General features: G+C 40.4%; 1 protein-coding gene across 2 annotated transcripts in view; it reads right to left on the bottom strand.

The window, feature by feature from the left end:
* Nucleotides 1-21,576, bottom strand: part of KANSL3 (KAT8 regulatory NSL complex subunit 3) — a 99,303-nt gene that overhangs the window by 23,941 nt on the left and 53,786 nt on the right. For both annotated transcript variants that reach the window (XM_089681712.1, XM_089681713.1), the window contains exon 17: nt 9,341-9,422. In XM_089681712.1, coding sequence (XP_089537838.1) covers nt 9,341-9,422 — 82 coding nt within the window. The remainder of the gene's footprint in view (nt 1-9,340; nt 9,423-21,576) is intronic.

Here is a 21,576-nt window from a genome sequence, read left to right as displayed (position 1 = left end):
CATGGAAATGCAATTATTTTAGTAAATATAAAACGGCTAAATACCTTTTCTCATCAGCAGTTAGAGCAGTCTTGTGACTTCTATCAGTGTCCAGCCCAGCACTAGCTAAAGCTTGTAGGAGGAGTTTTCTTTCTGCTCTAGGAGGATGGAAATCCCCTGACCTCTGTCTGGACAGTGCTGATTTGCCCTGTGCTGATCACATGCACTCTCCCAAGAAAAAAAAACCTCTCTAGCAATATAAACCAAACTGAGCATGTGCATGCCTACAGTTCAGTCTGGAGATAAGTGGTGGTGGCTTGAAAAAGGGGAGGAACAGAGAAGAAAGGATCAAATGGCCTTTTTACACAATGCAGAGGATTAACCCCTTAGGTTCCATAGTGAGTATAACAAGCATGCTTTACTGCATATACAGACTGATTATACTGTTGTGGGTTTAGGAACACTTTAATGGTGAAGGAAACCTGAAATAGCCTTTAAAACATAATTTACATTTGGAGAATAGTATTGTCACTCCTACACATACTAAAGGTAATTTTTACAATGGGATTCATGAAACTCTTGTAAGCAAAGTTAATCAAATTACGGAAACACCTATACCTTAGGGCAGGAGAAAATGGTCTTGGTGACTTAAAATGTATCCAGATCATGTGTTTGTGTCAGTGCTGGAAATTTTGAAGAGGTACTTATTTCTGTGCACAGATGCACTGCTTTCATGCACCATGATAAACACATGGCTGAATTTAAAAAATAAAGTACCCTAAAAAGTAATGTCTATAGGCTCTTGAACCAGACCTTTTCTCCAGTATTGAAATGCAACTAACAATGTACACCTTTAACATAAAAGCAAATAGGAAACTCTCTCGGACTTAGATATTTGCACTCTCTTTTATGTAAAAAAATGAATATAGCTGGCACTCACTGCAGCTCTTGCAATACGTTACTTAATCGAGGGAATACAACATACGGTCCTCCAGGCTCACACGTATCTACCCTCAGTGGGTCTTAATAATGAATCATGTATTGCAAGAGCTACAGTGGGTGCTGGCTATATTCATTCATTTACATGTGTTGGAGCTGACAGGAGCTTTCCGATGCACCATCTTTACAGACATGAATACTTGACACAAGTGAACAGCAGCATGTTGTATGCTTTGACTCTCCTTTATGTGCTATATGCCTTTTACAGCAATAGCTATATTATTTCTTTTTTCCTCTGTCACTCACTGTCATAAGAAAATGTAGAAGCCATTTAAAAACTTAAAATTAAAGAAGATACAGATCTACTTCTCAAATTATACAAGGGTCACGCTATCCATACGCAAACACCTTGCTGAGCTATATACTCTTGTGCTCTCCTCTGAACTGATTACTAAGAAGGTGATTTTTGTTTATATTTCACCACAAATAGCCCAGTACTGAAGTTTTAGAAACAAAACAAAAAAAGGAATGTTGACTTCCCTGTAAAATCCTTTTCTTGGAGTATATTACAAGACACAGGATCAACGTCTTATGGGTTTTACATCTGCCTTCAGTGTGATTGGTCACTGAAATTTGAAGCCTCTGGACATAATGATCTGGACCCAAACGTCTGAGATGTCCTTGGACCAGGTGATATTGAGTGCCAATGGGCTGCTGACTATTCTGACAAGTTGGGGCTCCCCCTCTTTGAGTGGAAGGCTTGTTCCTGGACTTGGTGGTTTTGAAGGTCCAGGTCTTGTGGCAGAACTACGTTCCGTGAGATCAACGAAAGGAACTCATCTTCGCTTCCAAAATTGAAAGGCAAACGTTTTGGCATTCTGGTTCTGCGGTAAAAGGTTATGCATTCTACACTCCTTCCCCCCTGACCTCCTTAATATATGTGTCCAAGGAGTCACCAAAGGGGCGCTCCACAGACCAACAGTTGAGCCAAAGGATTCTTGGCATATGTCTTGGAGACTCACTCTGGTTAAGTGGCAACGCTACTCCATCAATAAAAGTCCACAGGCAGAGGCTTCAGATACTAAATGGTCAAAGTTTCCGATTAACCACTTAAGGTCCGACCTTTACTGCTACAGGGCAATTTACTGCTACAGGGCAACCCTCCTGTGCAAAATCTCACACACACACACACACACACACACACACACACACACACACACACACACACACCTGCCTATGTAACAAGACAGTGCTCTGTTCCGACGGGGTGGGAGTAAAAGATCATGTGTCTCTGCAAAGCTGGCAACACGATTCTTTACTTCCCCTAGCAAAAAGCACCACTTAGTGCACACTAACACCATAGCTAGGCACACAGGTAACCCTATGCTCGCTCTAGATGTTTAACCCCTACCCAGCCAGTATCATTAGTACAGTGTCAGTGCATATTTTTTAGCACTGATCACTGTATTAGTGTCACTGGTTCCCACAGTGTCAGTTAATGTAAAAATGTCCACTGCAATACCGTAGTCCCGCTATAAATCGCTGATCGCCACCATTACTAGTATTACATTTTTTTTTTTAAATTCCGGTATATGTCCCATAGTTTGTAGATGCTATAACTTTTACGGAAACTAATCAGTATACACTTACTTGGATTTTTTTTTTACCAAAAATATGTAGCAGAATACATTTTGGCCTAAATTTATGACGAAATTAGATTTTTTCAAAAAAGATTTTATTGGATAGGTTTTATAGCAGAAAATATTTTTTTTTTTTGTTCTAAATTGTCCACATTTTTTGTTTATAATGTAAAAAGTTAAAAACGCAGAGATGATCAAATACCACCAAAAGAAAGCTCTATTTGTGGGAAAAAATGACATTTAAATTATGTACAGCATTGCATGACCGTGCAATTGTCAGCTAAAGTAATGCAGCGCCGTATTGCAAAAAAAATGGCCTAGTCTGGAAGGTGGATAAATCTTCCGGAGGTGAAGTGGTTTAAAAAACAAAATACAACAAAATCAAAACAAAGACAAAAAGAACACACATCTTTATTAAGTTATTATTTCCAGTAACAGAGCCCTTGAATCACAGTGGGGGGCAGGAAAACCAAATGTCTGCTAAATCAACCAGAAACCGAATTATTTCAGATAAGACTTTTTTCTCTTTATCGAGGGACTTTTCAGGGACAGTTCATTCGCACCATTAGGAATACAAAGCACCATTTCAGATTAGCAACCAAAAACAAATTCAACCAAAGCACTACAAATAGAAACTATTTAGATAAAGAGAGTTTTAGAACAACCAAGCGCAATACTGGTAGCATTTATGTCTACATAAACATCAGTTAATTTCTATTTCTAAATCCCAAACAACCAAGGATGATAATGTAATATTTAATGTGAGATGCTGTAAATATTTTATTAATAGTAATTACTTTTCCCATGTTATAAGACATTAATGGAAACTAAAAACGACTACTGATAAGAATTTGGTAAAGAGGTTTAGATATTCCAACAGAAAATGGCTACCAATAAGCCCCTCTCCCTCAAACTCCCGCTGTTTTTGCACTGTTGAGCAGCTACAACTTTGCAACTTTTTGGTGAGTACTAAGGCTTGACCCTGCACTTCCAAATCATTACTTTTTAAAGTCACATTAACACAATAAAATTTCCCAACTGGGTTGAAAGCAATGTGGTTCCATGTAGTAACAGATTTAGAGCTACTTGCCAACACTGTAAAGAATAGTACTTTCAGTTTACCTGTAAAATGCTTTTCTAGGAGTACATCACGGGACACTGGGTTCTTCTTAATCATGACTACTTGGGTTATGCTGCTACAGGTGAATGGACACTGGCCAAAAAAGGGATTATTTTGTCTTGTGATGGATAAACCAAAAATCCTACATAACAGAACACATGGCTTCTGACTATGTCAGACTACTTGAGTTTTCTAAAGCATTGAACAAGGAGGGTTGGCAACACAGTAACAATCCCAAAAACAGAATAGGGAAAAATCCCACTACAGAGCTGCCTGCAGCACCTTCCACCCAAAACTGACAACCAGAGAGGCAAAAATATCTATCTAAAAAACTTAGTAAACATAAAACTTAGTACCTTAGGTAGCAGCATTACAAACTTGACCAGATGAAGCTTTATGCTGAATTGCCCTGGAGGCTGGTAAAATGGGACTTGACTGGAGAAGGTGAAACCTTGTTCTAAATGACATTGACCTGAGAAATGCGTTAATGAATCCTATTAGATATAGTGGATCAGGAAGCAGCCTGTCCCTTACAAGACCAAACAGAATCAGACTGCCAAAAAAAAAAACGCAGACTTTAGGTAAGCCTGCACAACATGGAACCACATCCAAGAAGTGAAGACATTTCTCTTTAGGGTGTCTGGAATTCAGACAAAAACATGGTAGCACAGTGACCTGTTTATGCTGAAAAGATGCCACTTTAGGCAAAAACAACACTATCTTATCTCAGTGAAAGACTACAAGATGTTCCTTACACGAGAGTACAGCAAGTTATAAGACCTGACTAGCCAAAGTAACGGCCACCAAAAAGACCATTTTGTATGTAAGAAGTGCAAAGGAATATCCTAAATGGGTTCAAATGGAGCATGCTATAAAACAGAATTATGGTTCAACAGGGACACCAGAGACCAGACAGGTGGGAACAATCCACATGACCCCTTGTACAAACACCTTTCCCAGTGAATGAGACACAATAAGCCTCTGAAACATAGTGGTCAAGACTGAAATCTGGCTCTTGTTTGTACTCAAAGCCAGAGACAACTCCAGACCAGATTGGAGAAAAGCTCTGTGACACAATGTCAAAGATGAAACCTATGAGTCTCACACAGCCAAAAAAGGGCCATCCAAGTGTGTTGGCACACCTTACTGGAAGTCAGATTTCTTTATGCGTGTGCAGGGTAGGAATAACAAAGTCAGAAGCACCTGATCATAGGACTCAATAGCCTTGCTGTCAAAAACAGTGGTCATGAAGCAGGATGGATTATTAGGCCCCACAACAGCAAATTTGATCCTATTTGAAAGAGCCATCAGTTCACGCTTTCCAACAGGTGGAGGTTGTCCATGTACCATGTTCTTCAAGGCCAAGCCGGTGAAATAAGAACCACTGGCATACCTGCGGTCTTTATCCTGCAGAGCAGGTAAGGCAAGAGTTGAAGCAGAAGGAATAAATAGAGAGAAAACTAGTCCCAAGGTGACACCAGGGCATCCACCGCAAACACTTGAGGATCCCTGATCTGGGAGACAAATCTGTCCAGCTTGGCGCTGAGCCTTTGTGCCAAAAGACCCACATCTGGTGTCCCCCACCTTCCACAAAAGCTGCAAACACCTCCAGGTGAAGAGCACACCCACCTGAGTTCAGCTGCTGACAACTGAGGAAGTCCACCTGCCAATTTTGAACGTCTAGGATGTGCACAGCAAACACAGCCGAAACATACAGCTCTGCCCACTAGGGCAGCTTCTCATTCCATTTTCATGATTTATATATGCCTCTCTTGTGGCGCTGCTGGAAAGCAAGATAAAGTGCCCGAAGTTTAAGTTACGTTAAAAGAGAAGTATAGATTTCCTTTTTTTTAAGCTTACAACTATTCTATGTGAGCTGCTAATTCCAGCCCACTTAAAACTGCACCCTGTTAAAGTAGGGTTAAATTGCCTATGGGAGGGGCTACTGTCTTCTCTAGAGTGTCATGCTGACTTTCTGGTCGGGATCCACCCCTTTAATTTCCTCTTTTTGATGCTCCCGAGAGTTTAGACAACACACTCTGCTTCTCTCCCTTCTCCCCCCTACCTCCTCAACTTCAGGCTGTTCCGGTCTGAGTACACAGAAACCAACAAGAATAGCAGCAGCACTTTAGTGAAAGTTGAGAGAAGTCACCGAAAGTGACTGTGTACCAGTATCTACTGTGTGTTTACAGATAAAGCCTGGATCTGTACAGTGTATATCTGCCTGCTATGCAGCACAGCCATTCTGATCAGAGAACCTCAAAGGTCAGAGCTGCAGCATAGCACGCAGCTATACACTGTACAGATCAAAGATGTGTCTGTAAACACACTGGGAACATGAATGCTCTTTGCAGAAGCTCTTATGAGTGTCCTGTGTGCAGTGTCAGGATGGAAGTAGCTCAGTAGCCACAATATGTATGGAAGGAAGAGGGGGAGGAGGGAAGATCCAAGCATGCCTATGGATTCTTCTATCCCTGCAGTGAATTAGTCTACACAATCTTTACTCTCTTGCCAAGCAATCTCTGTTTTCTGTGTGATGTCATATTGCCATGGAAACAGACCCATGTGACCAACATGTTTGTTATAGTTTGCTGCTTGGATGTGTGCCTGTGCAGGAAGCTGGGATACTTCTCCCAGGGAAGGAGGGACAGAGAGGGGGTGGATTGCTAAAGTTGTATCCACCCCCTCTAAACTTTCAAACAGAAAATGAACCAATAATGGGAGCTACATGAAAGATGAAGTGCACCTGGTGGAAAAACAAAAGGATGTAGGAATAAAGAACATCCTATTTGTGAAGATGGTAATATTTGCTAATTATATAACCCATCCCATACGTCTCCCTTAACAATAAAAATATTTAGTGGCAAGGTCTGCTTCTACATGGACAATCTTCACTTAACCATCTGGTTGTCTTGAACACCTCCCCAGCCTGTTAGGCTGGCATCCGTTGTCAGAACTTTCCAAGTTATGGGAAGAAATGATTTTCCCGCATCCCTCGGAAGAAATCCAACAGATGCATATACATATCCAGGAACTATGCACTCTTGTCACAGGCTGAAACAATATTCTGTTGCAACTGGAACCGGGAATACCGAACCAAAATGGAAAGCAGAGACCATCTTCCTCAGGACCCACATGCAGAATTGAATATTAGGATTTTCCAGAGACCTAAAACTGGAGAAAAAGGCACTTTTCCTGTGGAAGGAAAACCTTGAGCCGTGTCCAGGACTAGAGGCCCAAGTATTCCAAATGTTGCGTTGGGATGAAGGCTGAATTCTGTAGGTTTAGTACCAAACCTAACTGCTCTGCAACCTGCACTGTCTGACATATGTTTGATATCATGGTCTTGGCTGAATGCCCACGAAGAATCATGCTGTCCATAATGGGAACACCCTAGGATCTCAACAACCTCAGAACTGAAGCCAAAACCTTGGTAAACATGCTGTTAACAGTGGACAGGTCAAGCTGCAAGCCACAAACTGGTAGTGGCAATCCTCCACAGCAAACCTCTGGATGAGGCTGAAAGATCGAGAAGCAGGTAGGCATCCCCGATATCCACTGAGGCCAGCAAATCTCCTTGAAGTGAAGAAATCAGGGACCAAGCAGACTCCATCTTGAATTTTTCCACTTGAAGCAAGTTGGAAATAGGAATAGGCCGGACATCTTCCTTTGGAACCATAAAAAGGTTTGGATAGAAGCAGTGAAACGTCTCTCCTTCTGGTACGGACTGTGATTGCAGTCATGGAAAGGTTTCTATCTCTGGGTGTAAAGAAACTTGCTCTTCTTTCAGGCTCCAAAGAGACATTTGAGCACATAAAACAGAGGGGGAAAGCTTCAGAATTCCAGCTTGCAACCTCTTGACACACACTGTGGACCTATTGGCCTGTGATGCTTAAGTCTAGGCAGGCCCAAAGGCTAAGCCTGCCCCAACCTGCAAGAACTGGAGGGCCCCTTTACTGAGAAGAGGACTTACCTAGCTCTTCTTGTGGAACTGGGTGGTAGGTTTCTGTTTGGAGCCTGAAACCTGTGGCTGATGAAAGAACTGTTTTTTAACTGTTGAAGAAAGCCCCGGCATTTGACTCGTTGGCTTTTCTTTACTATTTATGGTCAACAACATGCTCTTTTCCCCAGTCACCTGGTTGAAAGCATTAAAAGACAGTCTAAACAAATGCTCGTCCTCAAAGGGCAGCTGCTTTATTTGCTTCTTAAAAAAGTTCAGCAGACCAGAATTTGAGCCACAGGATTGTACTCATATGGACAGACATAATGCCAAGTTGCCTAATGGAATCTTCCAAAGTACCCACTGAACAGCTCAAGGCCCTAGAGAACTCCTCCAGGTATTGTCTAAAAGCAGTATCCTCAGGATCATGCGTTTTGCCCACATTGAATACATGGAATACTCCCACCACAGCTACAGCCAGCTGCAGGATGCCTTAAAGAGGGCTTCCAACCTCTTGTCTGTAAAGATTGGAACATCATCCACCAGTACAATCAGGGTTTGGTTCAGATGAAATAGCTGGGTCTACAGCTGGAGAACTCAACTTTTTAGGGAATTCTTCCTCCATAGGGTACTGTTGAACAAACCATTTTCAAGTAAAAATGCCCTCTCTGCATACATTACTTCCTGCAAAAAAGGTTGCATTTTTGGCATCCACCAAGACCCAACTCCAGTAACCTTTAAAGAAGTAGATACTGGAAGTGGCTTTAGATAAAGCACACCACATTATAATATGGTTTTACAATTTCCTTTAGATCATCCACAGCTATGTTGTGCTAGGACCTGTCTGAATTGATGATACAAGCTGGTTGGATTGTTCTCGATAAGTGGTCATATTATTTGGGTACATCTAAAGTAGACTGTTAAAAGATTGTACAGGCAGATTGTAATGTGTATGGTGACCCGTGTGCTCACCACATACTAAAATCTGTTCATACAAACTGCAAAAACCAAGTAGTGCAAGATTCTGACCGATTGGTTACAATTTGGTTAGATAGTTTAGAAAGGTTTTCTTATTACACAGTTTTGGTAAATTTGGAATAGACAGATTGTAATGTGTACAGTGAGGTTTAGCTCTGACTGCATCCCCCCCCAAAAATAACCTGAGACAGGCCAGGACTCTGTGCCTGACCACACCCTTGTCCAAAGGATGATCCCTCTGACACTTTCTCCTCCCACAGCAGGGGAGGAGGGAAAAAGGATTGCCCACACTTACGTCTAGGCATTTCCACCCAGTGAGAACCTGAGAGTGGTTTACGCAAGCCTGAGATGACTGCTTAATTTCTTCACTAGACAGGAAGAAATTGAAATAAAGTGCCCCTGAAATAGTGGAAAGAGCAGATAAGGGCAGGGACTCTGAACTAATCTGACTATGGATAGGTATATTGGCAGGCATGGGCAATGGGAGCTTATTGGCACAGCAAATAAATACAGTGGAGACCAGGAGTGGAGAGGGTGTTGGGAATACATTTTTAATTATTTGGTGTAAAGGTGAAATTACTCTTACAGCTTCAAAGATTTCATCACATTAAAAAAAAAACCCTTATGACTGACATTGAGAATAACAGTTAAATTACTATTCTCTATGAAAACATCTTTTACTAATTATAATGGTAGATAACATTTGAGTTAACACGAATGACAAGGTACACACACAAAACATACTTGGGTGAAGTAAGCAGACTGGTGATTTCCTTTGTACCCACTGTAGACTGGCCAATCAATGGTGATGATGAAGACTTTGAGGCTGCATTAAAAAGAAAAAACAAAACAATCACATCTTACACTGTGATGTTATGAAGAACATTTACATATGTCATCTTCAAATATTAGCATTAGTTTAACTTACATTTGTAAATATTTTATTGCCAATAAAAAAAGCCAGTTGTAAGTGCACATTCCCACTGACTGTGTTGCACTGTTTTGAAAAACAGTTAAAAAAACAAAAACCCCAGAAAAACAACAGCACATTCCACTGCTCATCCAATAACTGTGGTAAGATTTTTAAATATGTTAAAAGGAAGGATATCCATTTTTGATGCATCACTAAAGTTTTTTTTTATCACACTGAGTAGCAGAAAAAAAACTAAAGAATGGACCAAGAACATGATCGTCAATACAGAGGGGTGGGACCTGTGTTCCTCCATGGACTGAAACAAAAGGAATTTACAAAAAAAACTATTGTCTTTCTCATCCAGTGGGGAACATAGAAATCTCTAATGTTCAGTACAACCAAAAGCAGTCTAACTGAGGGGTGGACAATACAGCAAACAAATGCTAACAGGCCAAGAAAAAAACAACAGAAAGCGCTGCAACATGAAAATAGATGACCAGGTAGTAGTCTTGTAAATCTGGAAAACAATTGCTTAATTTTGAAAAGACAAAGAGGCACTCAAAGGAAAGGCACTTGACAGAAACGGGTGGAACACGAAGCCAACACTTTACAAAGGGTTCCTTCCAGGATTACAAAAAGGGAATCAGTCTTCCGGAAAGAAGCCATGACTGAATGAAAAACATTCACAGCCTGAGCCACATCCAGACAATGGGGGGAACTTGAGGTACACAAAGAGACGGAACAATGTCCTTGGTTGAATCATTCAGTCCTTATGCTAAACCATAAAGGGCTCCTTGAAGGATAGGGCCACTGGTTTAGACAATCGCCTTGCAAGGGTGATGGCAACAAGAAACCTCATTATGGGCGAGTGTAGAGAAAAGAAGGTCTCTAATGGGTTCAAATTTTGTTTCTGAAATGAAGAGCGAACTAGAACCAGATCCCACAAGAGTCACAGGGGAAAAAAACAGAGCTACACCAGAGACCCCCCTGTAAAAACATCTTAACAGGTTCCCGCCCGGCCTATAGCCAGATGGCGGCCTGCAAAACCCATTGTCCCTCCGGCTGGACGCCATATGGCATCCTTTCGGGCATGCGCAGTTTGCATGCCCGCAGAGCCACGCGATCTGTCACCGGCCGTATACCTCAGCCGATGACAGATCTGAGTACCGACCCCGTTGTTGGTACCATGTGACCTGCTGTGACCAGTCACAGCAGGTCACATGACAGTTGTATACAATGGATGGCTTCCTTTCATGCCATCCATTGTATACTAGTGTATCTAGCTGTGAATGGTCACAGCGATCACATGCACAAGCTGGGCCAATCACAGCCCATCTGTGTCATGTGATTAGCGGTGGCCAAATCACAGCTAAGCACAAAAAAAAAAAAAACCCTGAATGAATCGATGTCATTCAGGTAAATTCTTTGCTATAAGCAAGTTGTGTAAAAAAATAAAAAAAAAATACTTATCACTTCTCCAAAGTAGTACAATGTTACTATATTAACATTGTACTACTTTGGTCATAGTGAAATATGAAAAAAAATCTTAAAAAATTAAAAAAAATATATATTTTTTTTCATACTGTCACCAGTGTCCCTGATCACCACCATGCCAGTTATATGGTGACCCTGTACTGCTCTGGTGACAGTATGTAAAAAAAAAAAAAAAAAAAAAAAAAAAAAGGTGAATACTTTTTTGAATTTTTTCATTTTCAGAAAAATTATGACAAAAACATTACAACTTCAGAAAACTTGCCATGCCTCTTATGAAATACGTTGGACTGTCTACTTTGCAAAAAGGGGTCATTTTGGGGATATCTGTACTGTTCTGACATTCTTGGACCTCAAGAAATTAGATTGGCTGTCAGTACTTCAGGATTGATCAATATTCAGATATATCCCTTTGTGAAGTCTATAACTTTCCTACAAACTAAAAAATACATCCTAATTTTGGTTATTTTCACCAAAGACATGTAGCAGAATACATCTTGGCCTAAATTTATGAAGAACAATTATTTATTTGCAAACTTTTATAACAGAAACAAAGAAAAACATGTTTTTTTTCAAAATTTTCGGTCTTTTTTTGTTAATTTAGCAAAAAATAAAAACCCCAGTGTTGATTAAATACCACCAAAAGAAAGCTCTAGTTGTGTGAAGAAAATGAAAATTTTTTAGTTTGGGTACAATGTTGTATGACCGCACAATTGTCATTCAAAATGTGAGAGCCCTGAAACCTGAAAAGTGGCCTTGGCAGGAAGGTGTAAAATTGCCCGGTATTGAAACGGTTAAAGAGTGAGAGACCAATGGTCTGACACGGCAGAAACCTCCTTAAACCGCATATGATATCTTAAAAAAAAAAAAAAAAAAAAACTTGATTTCTTCATGGATTGTTCACCATAAGCCTGCTGTAACAGAGCTAAAGTTACACTTGCACTTTTGTCAATTTTCACACAAAATTTGATGTTAATCAGCTGCTCCCAATTCCTGTCACTCATTTTCTGCCAATAGCGCAACGCACAACCGTGTTATTAAGTGTTCTTGCATAGCAAGGAACACTTATTGTTATCTCACAAATATATTCTTATTAAGTGTTCTTGCATAGCAAGGAACACTTATTGTTATCTCACATATATATTCTTATTAAGTGTTCTTGCATAGCAAGGAGCACTTATTGTTATCTCACAAATATATTCTTATTCTTATTATAGCCATATTTGCCACGCTAACTCCTCCCACAGTTTTTACACTACAAATACAAGTAATATATCAAAACGTGCGGATTGTTCCCGATCGGATTGCTATTACTTTGTGGAACGTTTCGCCGAATCGTTCAAGAAATATCGCGGTTTTTGCGGCAAAATTTTCCCATAGGAATGCATTGAGCAGCAGAGCACAGCTAGAGTGTGCAAAGGAAAAATCAGAAAAATCAGAACATGATTTGTAAACTGCCATCACTCTGCCATTAGATAGCTACTTAATTCTGTGATAAAGTAAATGAACACTGTGTCTAGAATAAACTCAAAAAGTCCATGCATAAATGTGAAAACACTCTGTGATCTGCCATCACTCTGCCATTTTCAAGCCCACCTACACATATCTTCTATCAAAACGTTCAGCTAACCATGCTGTCACTAAAAATGCTAGGACATACTCCTGATAGTTTTCACAATATGACCATTTGTTTGGACCTCACCCCTCCCATTGACTTTCATTGAAACTCCACTTTAGACACAAGAAATTTTAAGGGACGTTTTTAAACTGCGACTGTGCCTTCATTTTTTATCTTTCAGAGACATACTATGCATCAAAATTTAGGTCTGTTTCTTGTGATTGTCACAATATAAGTCTTTTCACTGTAGCATTTATACTTTTAAAACTACAAGCGTTTGAAAATGGCAATCGCCAGTGAACTTGGCAAGTTTAAACAGTGTGTTTAGAGCAGAGCTTCTCACACACCTGTGACTGACTGAGTCACAGGTGCAACCAAAGGTCACTCAGGGGACAGCTGAGTCACATTAGAGTGAGAAGTGAGAAAGCTACAGTGTGAAAGGAAAAATCAGAACATGATTTGTAAACTGCCATCACTCTGTCATTTTCAAGCCCACCTACACGTATCTTATATCAAAACGTTCAGCTAACCCTGCTGTCACTAAAAATGTTCATGGCTAGGACATACTCCTGATAGTTTGCAGGATATGACCATTTGTTTGCACCTCACCCCTCCCATTGACTTTCATTGAAACTCCACTCTAGATACCTGACATTTTAAGGGACGTTTTTAAACTGCGACTGTGCCTTCATTTTTAATATTGCAGAGACATACTATATATCAAAATTTAGGTCGGTTTCTTGTGATTGTCACAATATAAACCTTTTCACAGTAGCATTTATACTTTTAAAACTACAAGCGTTTGAAGATGGCAATCGCCAGTGAATTTGGCAAGTTTGAGTAGTGTGTTTAGAACAGAGCTTCTCACACACCTGTGACTGACTGAGTCACAGGTGGACCAAAGGTCACTCAGGGGGCAGCTGAGTCACATTAGAGTGAGAAGTGAGAAAGCTACAGTGTGGAAGGCAAAATCAGAACATGATTTGTAAACTGCCATCATTCTTTCATTTTCAAGCCCACCTACACATATCTTATATCAAAACGTTCAGCTAACCCTGCTGTCACTAAAAATGTTCACGAATGCCAGTAGTGTACCGCGCTCCAATATATTCTACCTTATGTGATATAATGAATTCATAAGTGTACCACCGATAATCAAATAATTACATCGATTAATTATACTTAAATATATGATTTGTGTAAATATATAAAATAAATTAATTTATCAATGTGAAAAAACAAAAACTATGAATGAAAAATATAAATAAAAAATAAAAAATATTTGCAGTGGGAATGACAGTTCCTTCTGTATAAATGAGATGGTGTTATTATTCAGTCTGGATAAAAATAAAAATAAATAAAAATAAAAATAAATAAAAATAAAATAAAAATAAAAATAAAAAAAATGAAAAAGAAAATAAAAAAGAAAAGAAAAATAAAATAAAAAAAAAATTAAAATAAACATAAACGTAAACATAAAATAAAATAAAATTAAAATTAAATTAAAATGAAAAAGAAAATAAAAATGAAAATGAAAATAAAATTAAAAATAAATAAATAATTGATATCCCGGATAAGACACTATGTTTCTTTTCTTTAATATTTAATTAATACTAATTTTAGCACGCAATTAATTAATTAATTCGTAATTAATTTGTAATATTTTATTATTTATATATTTTTCACATATTTTTTTTTATAATTTTTTATGTATGATATCAATTAACAATAGAGTTTATATATAGAAACAAAACTCCCAGTGGCTCACAAGTAACTATCCAACTTTTTATAAAAATGTTCACGGCTAGGACATACTCCTGATAGTTTTCACAATATGACCATTTGTTTGCACCTCACCCCTCCCATTGACTTTCATTGAAACTCCACTCTAGACACCAGAAATTTTAAGGGACGTTTTTAAACTGCGACTGTGCCTTCATTTTTTATCTTTCAGAGGCATACTATACATCAAAATTTAGGTCTGTTTCTTGTAATTGTCACAATATAAACCTTTTCACGGTAGCATTTATACTTTTAAAACTACAAGCGTTTGAAGATGGCAATCGCCAGTGAACTTGGCAAGTTTAAAAAGCCTGTTTAGAACACACATGCTGACATTCCTCTCAGAGTGAGTTGTCATAGCAACCCAGCTGTCTCAGCACAGTGAGCCTACTCCGCCCACTCCAGGTGCAACAACCAAAGGTCACTCAAGAGGCAGATGACTCACCAGGCTGGACTGTGAGCTTCAAAATACAAGCTGAAATGCATTTCTCACTACCAGGCTTGCAATGTGCACTGCTTACATTTCATCAATCATTTGGTAAAGGTTGCGGCAAGAACACTTTACACAATTTCCCCAGAAATTGTAGATTTTCTAGTTCTTATTATTATAGCAAATTTGCCACGCTAACTCCTCCCACAGTTTTTACACTACAAAGACAAGTAATATATCAAAACGTGCGGATTGTTCCCGATCGGATTGCTATTACTTTGTGGAACGTTTCGCCGAATCATTCACGAAATATCGCGGTTTTTGTGGCGAAATTTTCCCATAGGAATGCATTGAGCAAAAGAGCACAGCTAGAGTGTGCAAAGGAAAAATCTGAAAAATCAGAACATGATTTGTAAACTGCCATCACTCTGCCATTTTCAAGCCCACCTACACATATCTTATATCAAAACGTTCAGCTAACCCTGCTGTCACTAAAAATGTTCACGGCTCGGACATACTCCTGATAGTTTTCAGAATATGACCATTTGTTTGCACATCACCCCTCCCATTGACTTTCATTGAAACTCCACTCTAGACACCAGACATTTTAAGGAACGTTTTTAAACTGCGACTGTGCCTTCATTTTTTATCTTTCAGAGACATACTATACATCAAAATTTAGGTCTTTTTCTTGTGATTGTCACAATATAAACCTTTTCACGGTAGCATTTATACTTTTAAAACTAAAAGCGTTTGAAGATGGCAATCGCCAGTGAACTTGCCAAGTTTAAAAAGCGTGTTTAGAGCACAGCTAATGACATTCCTGACAGAGTGAGTTGCTATAGCAACCAAACATGACTCACACGCAGCTGAGTCACACAGGCTGGACTGTGAGATGCTAAATACAAGCTGAAATGCATTTATCCCTCTGTCAGGCTTGCAATGTGCACTGCTTACATGTCATCATTACTTGGTAAAGGTTGCGGCAAGAACATTTTACACAATTTCCCCAGAAATTGTAGATTTTCTTGTTTATTATTAAGTGTTCTTGGAAGACCACTTCCTGTTATCTCACAAATATATTCTTATTATTATAGCAAAATTTACCACCCTAACTCCTCCCACAGTTTTTACACTACAAAGACCGTAATATACGGAAACGTGCGGATTGTTCCCGATCGGATTGCTATTACTTTGTGGAATGTTTCGCCGAATGGTTCATGAAATATCGCGGTTTTTGTGGTGAAATTGGTCCCATAGGAATGAATGGCGGAATGTTCCAAACTAGAGTGGGAGCTGACAAAAGCTAGAGTGTGAGCAGAAAAATCAGGACATGATTTGTAAACTGCCATCACTCCCTCATTTTCAAGCCCACCTACACAAATCTTATATCAAAATGTTCAGCTATCCCTGCTGCCACTAAAAATGTCCACGGCTAAGCCATACTCCTGATAGTTTTTACAATATGACCATTTGTTTGCAACTCACGCCGCCCATTGACATTCATTGAAACTCCACTCTAGCCACCTCAAATTTGAAGGGCAATTTCTAAAGTGCGACTGTGCCTTCATTTTTAATATTTCAGAGACATACTATGCATCAAACTGTAGGTGTGGGTCTTGTGATTCTCACAATATAAAGCTCTTCATTGTAGGATTTATAATTTTTAAACTACAACCGTTTGAAGATGGCAACCGCCAGTGAAGTGAGCAAGTTGGAGCAGTTTGTTTTTAACCACTCTTCTCTGCCCTTGCTGTAGAGTGAGTTGCCATAGGAACCCAGGTGTGTGAGCAGGAAGCAGAGTGACCAAAGCTAGAGTGTGAGCTGAAAAATAAAAGTTGAAATGCATTTCTCACTCTATCAAGCTTGCCATGGGCACTTTTTAAATTTGATCAATCAATTGGTTAGTGTCATGTTTACTATCTTTACTCACTGTGCCCACTCCACACAGTTACTCCACCCACTCCAACCACACAACAGTTACTCCGCCCACTCCAACCACACAACAGTTACTCCGCCCACTCCAACCACACAAGTTACTCCGCCCACTCCAACCACACAAAAGTTACTCCGCCCACTCCAACCACACAACAGTTACTCCGCCCACTCCAACCACACAACAGTTACTCCGCCCACTTTCCCCCCAAATGTCAGGACGGTACAGATATCCCCCAAATGTCAGGACAGGACAGATATCCCCCAAATGTCAGAACAGGACAGATATCCCCAAAATGTCAGAACAGGACAGATATCCCCCAAATGACAGGACAGATACCCCCCAAATGACAGGACAGATACCCCCCAAATGTCAGGACGGTACAGATATCCCCCAAATGTCAGGACGGTACAGATATCCCCCAAATGTCAGGACGGTACAGATATCCCCCAAATGTCAGGACGGTACAGATATCCCCCAAATGTCAGGACGGTACAGATACCCCCCAAATGGCAGGACGGTACAGATATCCCCCAAATGTCAGAACGGTACAGATATCCCCCAAATGTCAGAACGGTACAGATATCCCCCAAATGTCAGGACGGTACAGATATCCCCCAAATGTCAGGACGGTACAGATATCCCCCAAATGTCAGGACGGTACAGATATCCCCCAAATGTCAGGACGGTACAGATATCCCCCAAATGTCAGGACGGTACAGATATCCCCCAAATGTCAGGACGGTACAGATATCCCCCAAATGTCAGGACGGTACAGATATCCCCCAAATGTCAGGACGGTACAGATATCCCCCAAATGTCAGGACGGTACAGATATCCCCCAAATGTCAGGACGGTACAGATATCCCCCCAAATGTCAGGACGGTACAGATATCCCCCCAAATGTCAGGACGGTACAGATATCCCCCCAAATGTCAGGACGGTACAGATATCCCCCCAAATGTCAGGACGGTACAGGTATCCCCCCAAATGTCAGGACGGTACAGGTATCCCTCCAAATGTCAGGACGGTACAGGTATCCCTCCAAATGTCAGGACGGTACAGGTATCCCTCCAAATGTCAGGACGGTACAGGTATCCCTCCAAATGTCAGGACGGTACAGGTATCCCCCCAAATGTCAGGACGGTACAGGTATCCCCCCAAATGTCAGGACGGTACAGGTATCCCCCCAAATGTCAGGACGGTACAGATATCCCCCCAAATGTCAGGACGGTACAGATATCCCCCCAAATGTCAGGACGGTACAGATATCCCCCCAAATGTCAGGACGGTACAGATATCCCCCCAAATGTCAGGACGGTACAGATATCCCCCCAAATGTCAGGACGGTACAGATATCCCCCCAAATGTCAGGACGGTACAGATATCCCCCCAAATGTCAGGACGGTACAGATATCCCCCCAAATGTCAGGACGGTACAGATATCCCCCAAATGTCAGGACGGTACAGATATCCCCCAAATGTCAGGACGGTACAGATATCCCCCAAATGTCAGGACGGTACAGATATCCCCCAAATGTCAGGACGGTACAGATATCCCCCAAATGACCCCTTTTTGCAGAGTAGACAGTCCGACGTACTTCATAAGAGGAATGGCAAGTTTTTTGAAGTTGTATTTTTTTTGTCATTTTTGGAAAATTAAAAAAATTAGTTTCACTATTTTTTTTTTTTTTTTTACATATGGTCACCAGTGCAGTACAGCGTCATCATATAACTGACATGGCGGAGATCAGGGACAATGAGTGGTGACAGTAAATTATATATATATTTTTTTATTTTTTTTAATTTTTTTATTTTTTATTTTTTTTTTATTTTTTTTAAGATTTGTTTTTCATATTTCACTATGACCAAAGTAGTACAATGTTACCATAGTAACATTGTACTACTTTGGGGAAGTGATCAGTATTTTTTTTTTTTTTTTTCCGCAATTTGCTTATAGCAAAGAATTACTTTGCTATAAGCAAGCATTTACCTGAATGACATCGATTCATACATTTTTTTTTTTTTTTTGGTGCTTAGCTGTGATTTGGCCACAGCTAATCACATGACATGTGCATGTGACCTGCTGTGACCATTCACAGCTAGGCAGTAGTATACAATGGATGGTATGAATGAAGCCATCCATTGTATACAACTGTCATGTGACCTGCTGTGATTGGTCACAGCAGGTCACATGGTACCGGCAACGGGGGACGGTACTCAGATCTGTCATTGGCTGTGTCCGAGGTACACGGCCGGTGACAGATCGCGCCGCTCTGCAGGAGCGCAATCTGCGCATGTGCGGGAGGACGCTGTGTGGTGTCCACCTGGAACGCTGATGACATTTCCCGCCCGCCATTCGGCCATAGGGCGGGTGGCAAATGGTTAAAGCAGAATCCCCCCTCCCCCTCCCAACCTTTGTAGTTAACCTCTTGCCGTCCGCCTGCTGTTTATAAACGGCAGGGCGGTGGCAGTCCAAGGTCGGGTTGCCGTTCCTAAACGGCACCCGCCTTTTCTAGCTGTGCGCGCTCCCTAGGAGCGCGCACCACCGCGATCCGGTGTCCGCTGTGTCCTCCGGACACAGTGAAACACCGATCGTCGGACGGGACCTCTGTACGAGGTCCCGGTCATGTGATCACTAATTGGCGAATCAGTGATCACATGCAAAGTAGTAAACAAGATGTCACTTGTGACATCATTGCTTACTACGTGTGAAATCTGTGAATGATCACAGAGGTCACATGGTACAAGGCTATTCACAACAGCCTTGTACCATGTGACAAGCTGTGACCAATCACAGCTCACTCAGTATTTCTCAATGACTGCAAGAATGCAGACAGAGAGAAAGAGAAATGATTGCTTTTACATCCTATATGGGTGTAAAAGCAATCAGTGTAAAAAAAAAATAAAAAATCTTCATCACCCCCCACAAGTAGTACAGTCTCACCATGGTGACACTGTACTGCTAGGGTGACAGTATGTAGAAATAAAAAATAAAAATAAAAAATAATATAAAAAAAAATAAAATAAAAATGTTAAAAAAAAAAATCCAAATTAGTTTATAACCAAACATTATAATTTTTAATTAAAAAAATAACGGAATAAATTTTGGCCAAGATTTAGGATGAAATATTATTTATTTGCAAAATTTTATAAAAAAAAACACTTTTTTTCAAAATTTTTGGACTTTTTCATTTACATAGTAAAAAAAATAAAAATCCCAGCGGTGAATAAATACCACCAAAATAAAGCTTTATCTGTCTCAAAAAAATGGTAAAAAATTCATATGGGTACAGTATTGCATGACCGCGCAATTGTCATTCAAAGTGTGATAGCGCTGAGAGCTGAAAATTGCCCTGGACAGGAAGGGGGTAAAAGTGTCCGGACAGGAAGTGGTTAAGAAAGCTGTCATTTTACAGGCGGTTGCCGTGGTCCTGCTCCTGTGTCCAGCTATGGCATGAAAAGTCAGTTGAGAGCTCTCATAGGCACACTGGTGACAGTTATCAGCACAGGTATGATTTGAATGTTACTGGCTGAACCTGCTCATTTGCATATCTTTGCAAAGGATTCTGGGAAATGGGTTTTGCCACCTCAGGATTGATCAAATCTGAATTATTTGTGTTTTTAGATGGTTTATAGAGCCAGAAATATTTGGAAGTGAACATACAAGCCAAAAGAAAGATTTTAATGTTAAATTCAAATTTGACTCTCCATAGGTTGATATTTTGGTAGTTCGGACGGTTTAAAAAGACTCGAAGCTTACTGAGCAGATGGAGAGGTTGGGAAAGCTCAATGGACACCAGGTGAAGGATCTCTCTGGGGCCGAATCAGTGACACTGATGTGAAGATTCCTCTGAGGGGAAGTTCATTGATACTGATGTGAGGATCTCTCTGAAAGAAGTTCAGTGATTACTGACAGGAGTGATACATAAGGATCTCTCAGGGGGAGTTCAGTGATACGGACAATGAGGATCTCTCTGGGGAAGTTCATGATACTGACAAAGAGGATGTCACAGAGAAGTTCAGTGACACTGAGGGCAATACAGACTTCTCTGAGCCCCATTCCAGAACACTTGGAAGTTGAGCGTTGTTCCCTGCCTCTCTTTTTTAGGTGTTCCTGCATTGCAGACCCCTCCCTGTTATCTCACATATAGATTCTTATTATTATAGCCACCCTAACTCCTCCCACAGTTCTTACACTACATAGACAGTAATATACCGAAACGTGCGGATTGTTCCCGATTGGTGGGCTATCACTTTGTGGAACGTTTCGCCGAATGGTTCACGAAATATCGCGGTTTTTGTGGTGAAATTGGTCCCATAGGAATGAATGGCGCAACTAGAGTGGGAGCTGACAAAAGCTAGAGTGTGAGCTGAAAAATCAGAACATGATTTGTAAACTGCCATCACTCCCTCATTTTCAAGCCCACCTACACATATCTTATATCAAAATGTTCAGCTATCCCTGCTGTCACTAACAATGTCCACGGCTAAGCCATAGTCCTGATAGTTTTCACAATATGACCATTTGTTTGCAACTCACGCCACCCATTGACATTCATTGAAACTCCACTCTAGACACCTGAAATTTGAAGGGAAATTTTTAAACTGCGACTGTGCCTTCATTTTTCATATTTCAGAGACATACCATGCATCAAAATGTAGGTCTGGTTCTTGTGATTCTCACAATATAAAGCTCTTCGCTGTAGGATTTATAGTTTCAAAACGACAACCGTTTTAATATGGCAACCGCCAGTGAAGTGAGCAAGTTGGAGCAGTTTGTTTATAACCATGCCTCTCCTGTAGAGTG

Source organism: Staurois parvus, unplaced genomic scaffold (assembly GCF_062004578.1).
Source record: "Staurois parvus isolate SC_StPar_1 unplaced genomic scaffold, SC_StPar_1.0 ptg000276l, whole genome shotgun sequence".
Lineage (NCBI taxonomy): Eukaryota > Metazoa > Chordata > Amphibia > Anura > Ranidae > Staurois > Staurois parvus.
Note: the sequence above shows the minus strand (reverse complement) of the source record. Positions and strands in the feature narration are given on the sequence as shown.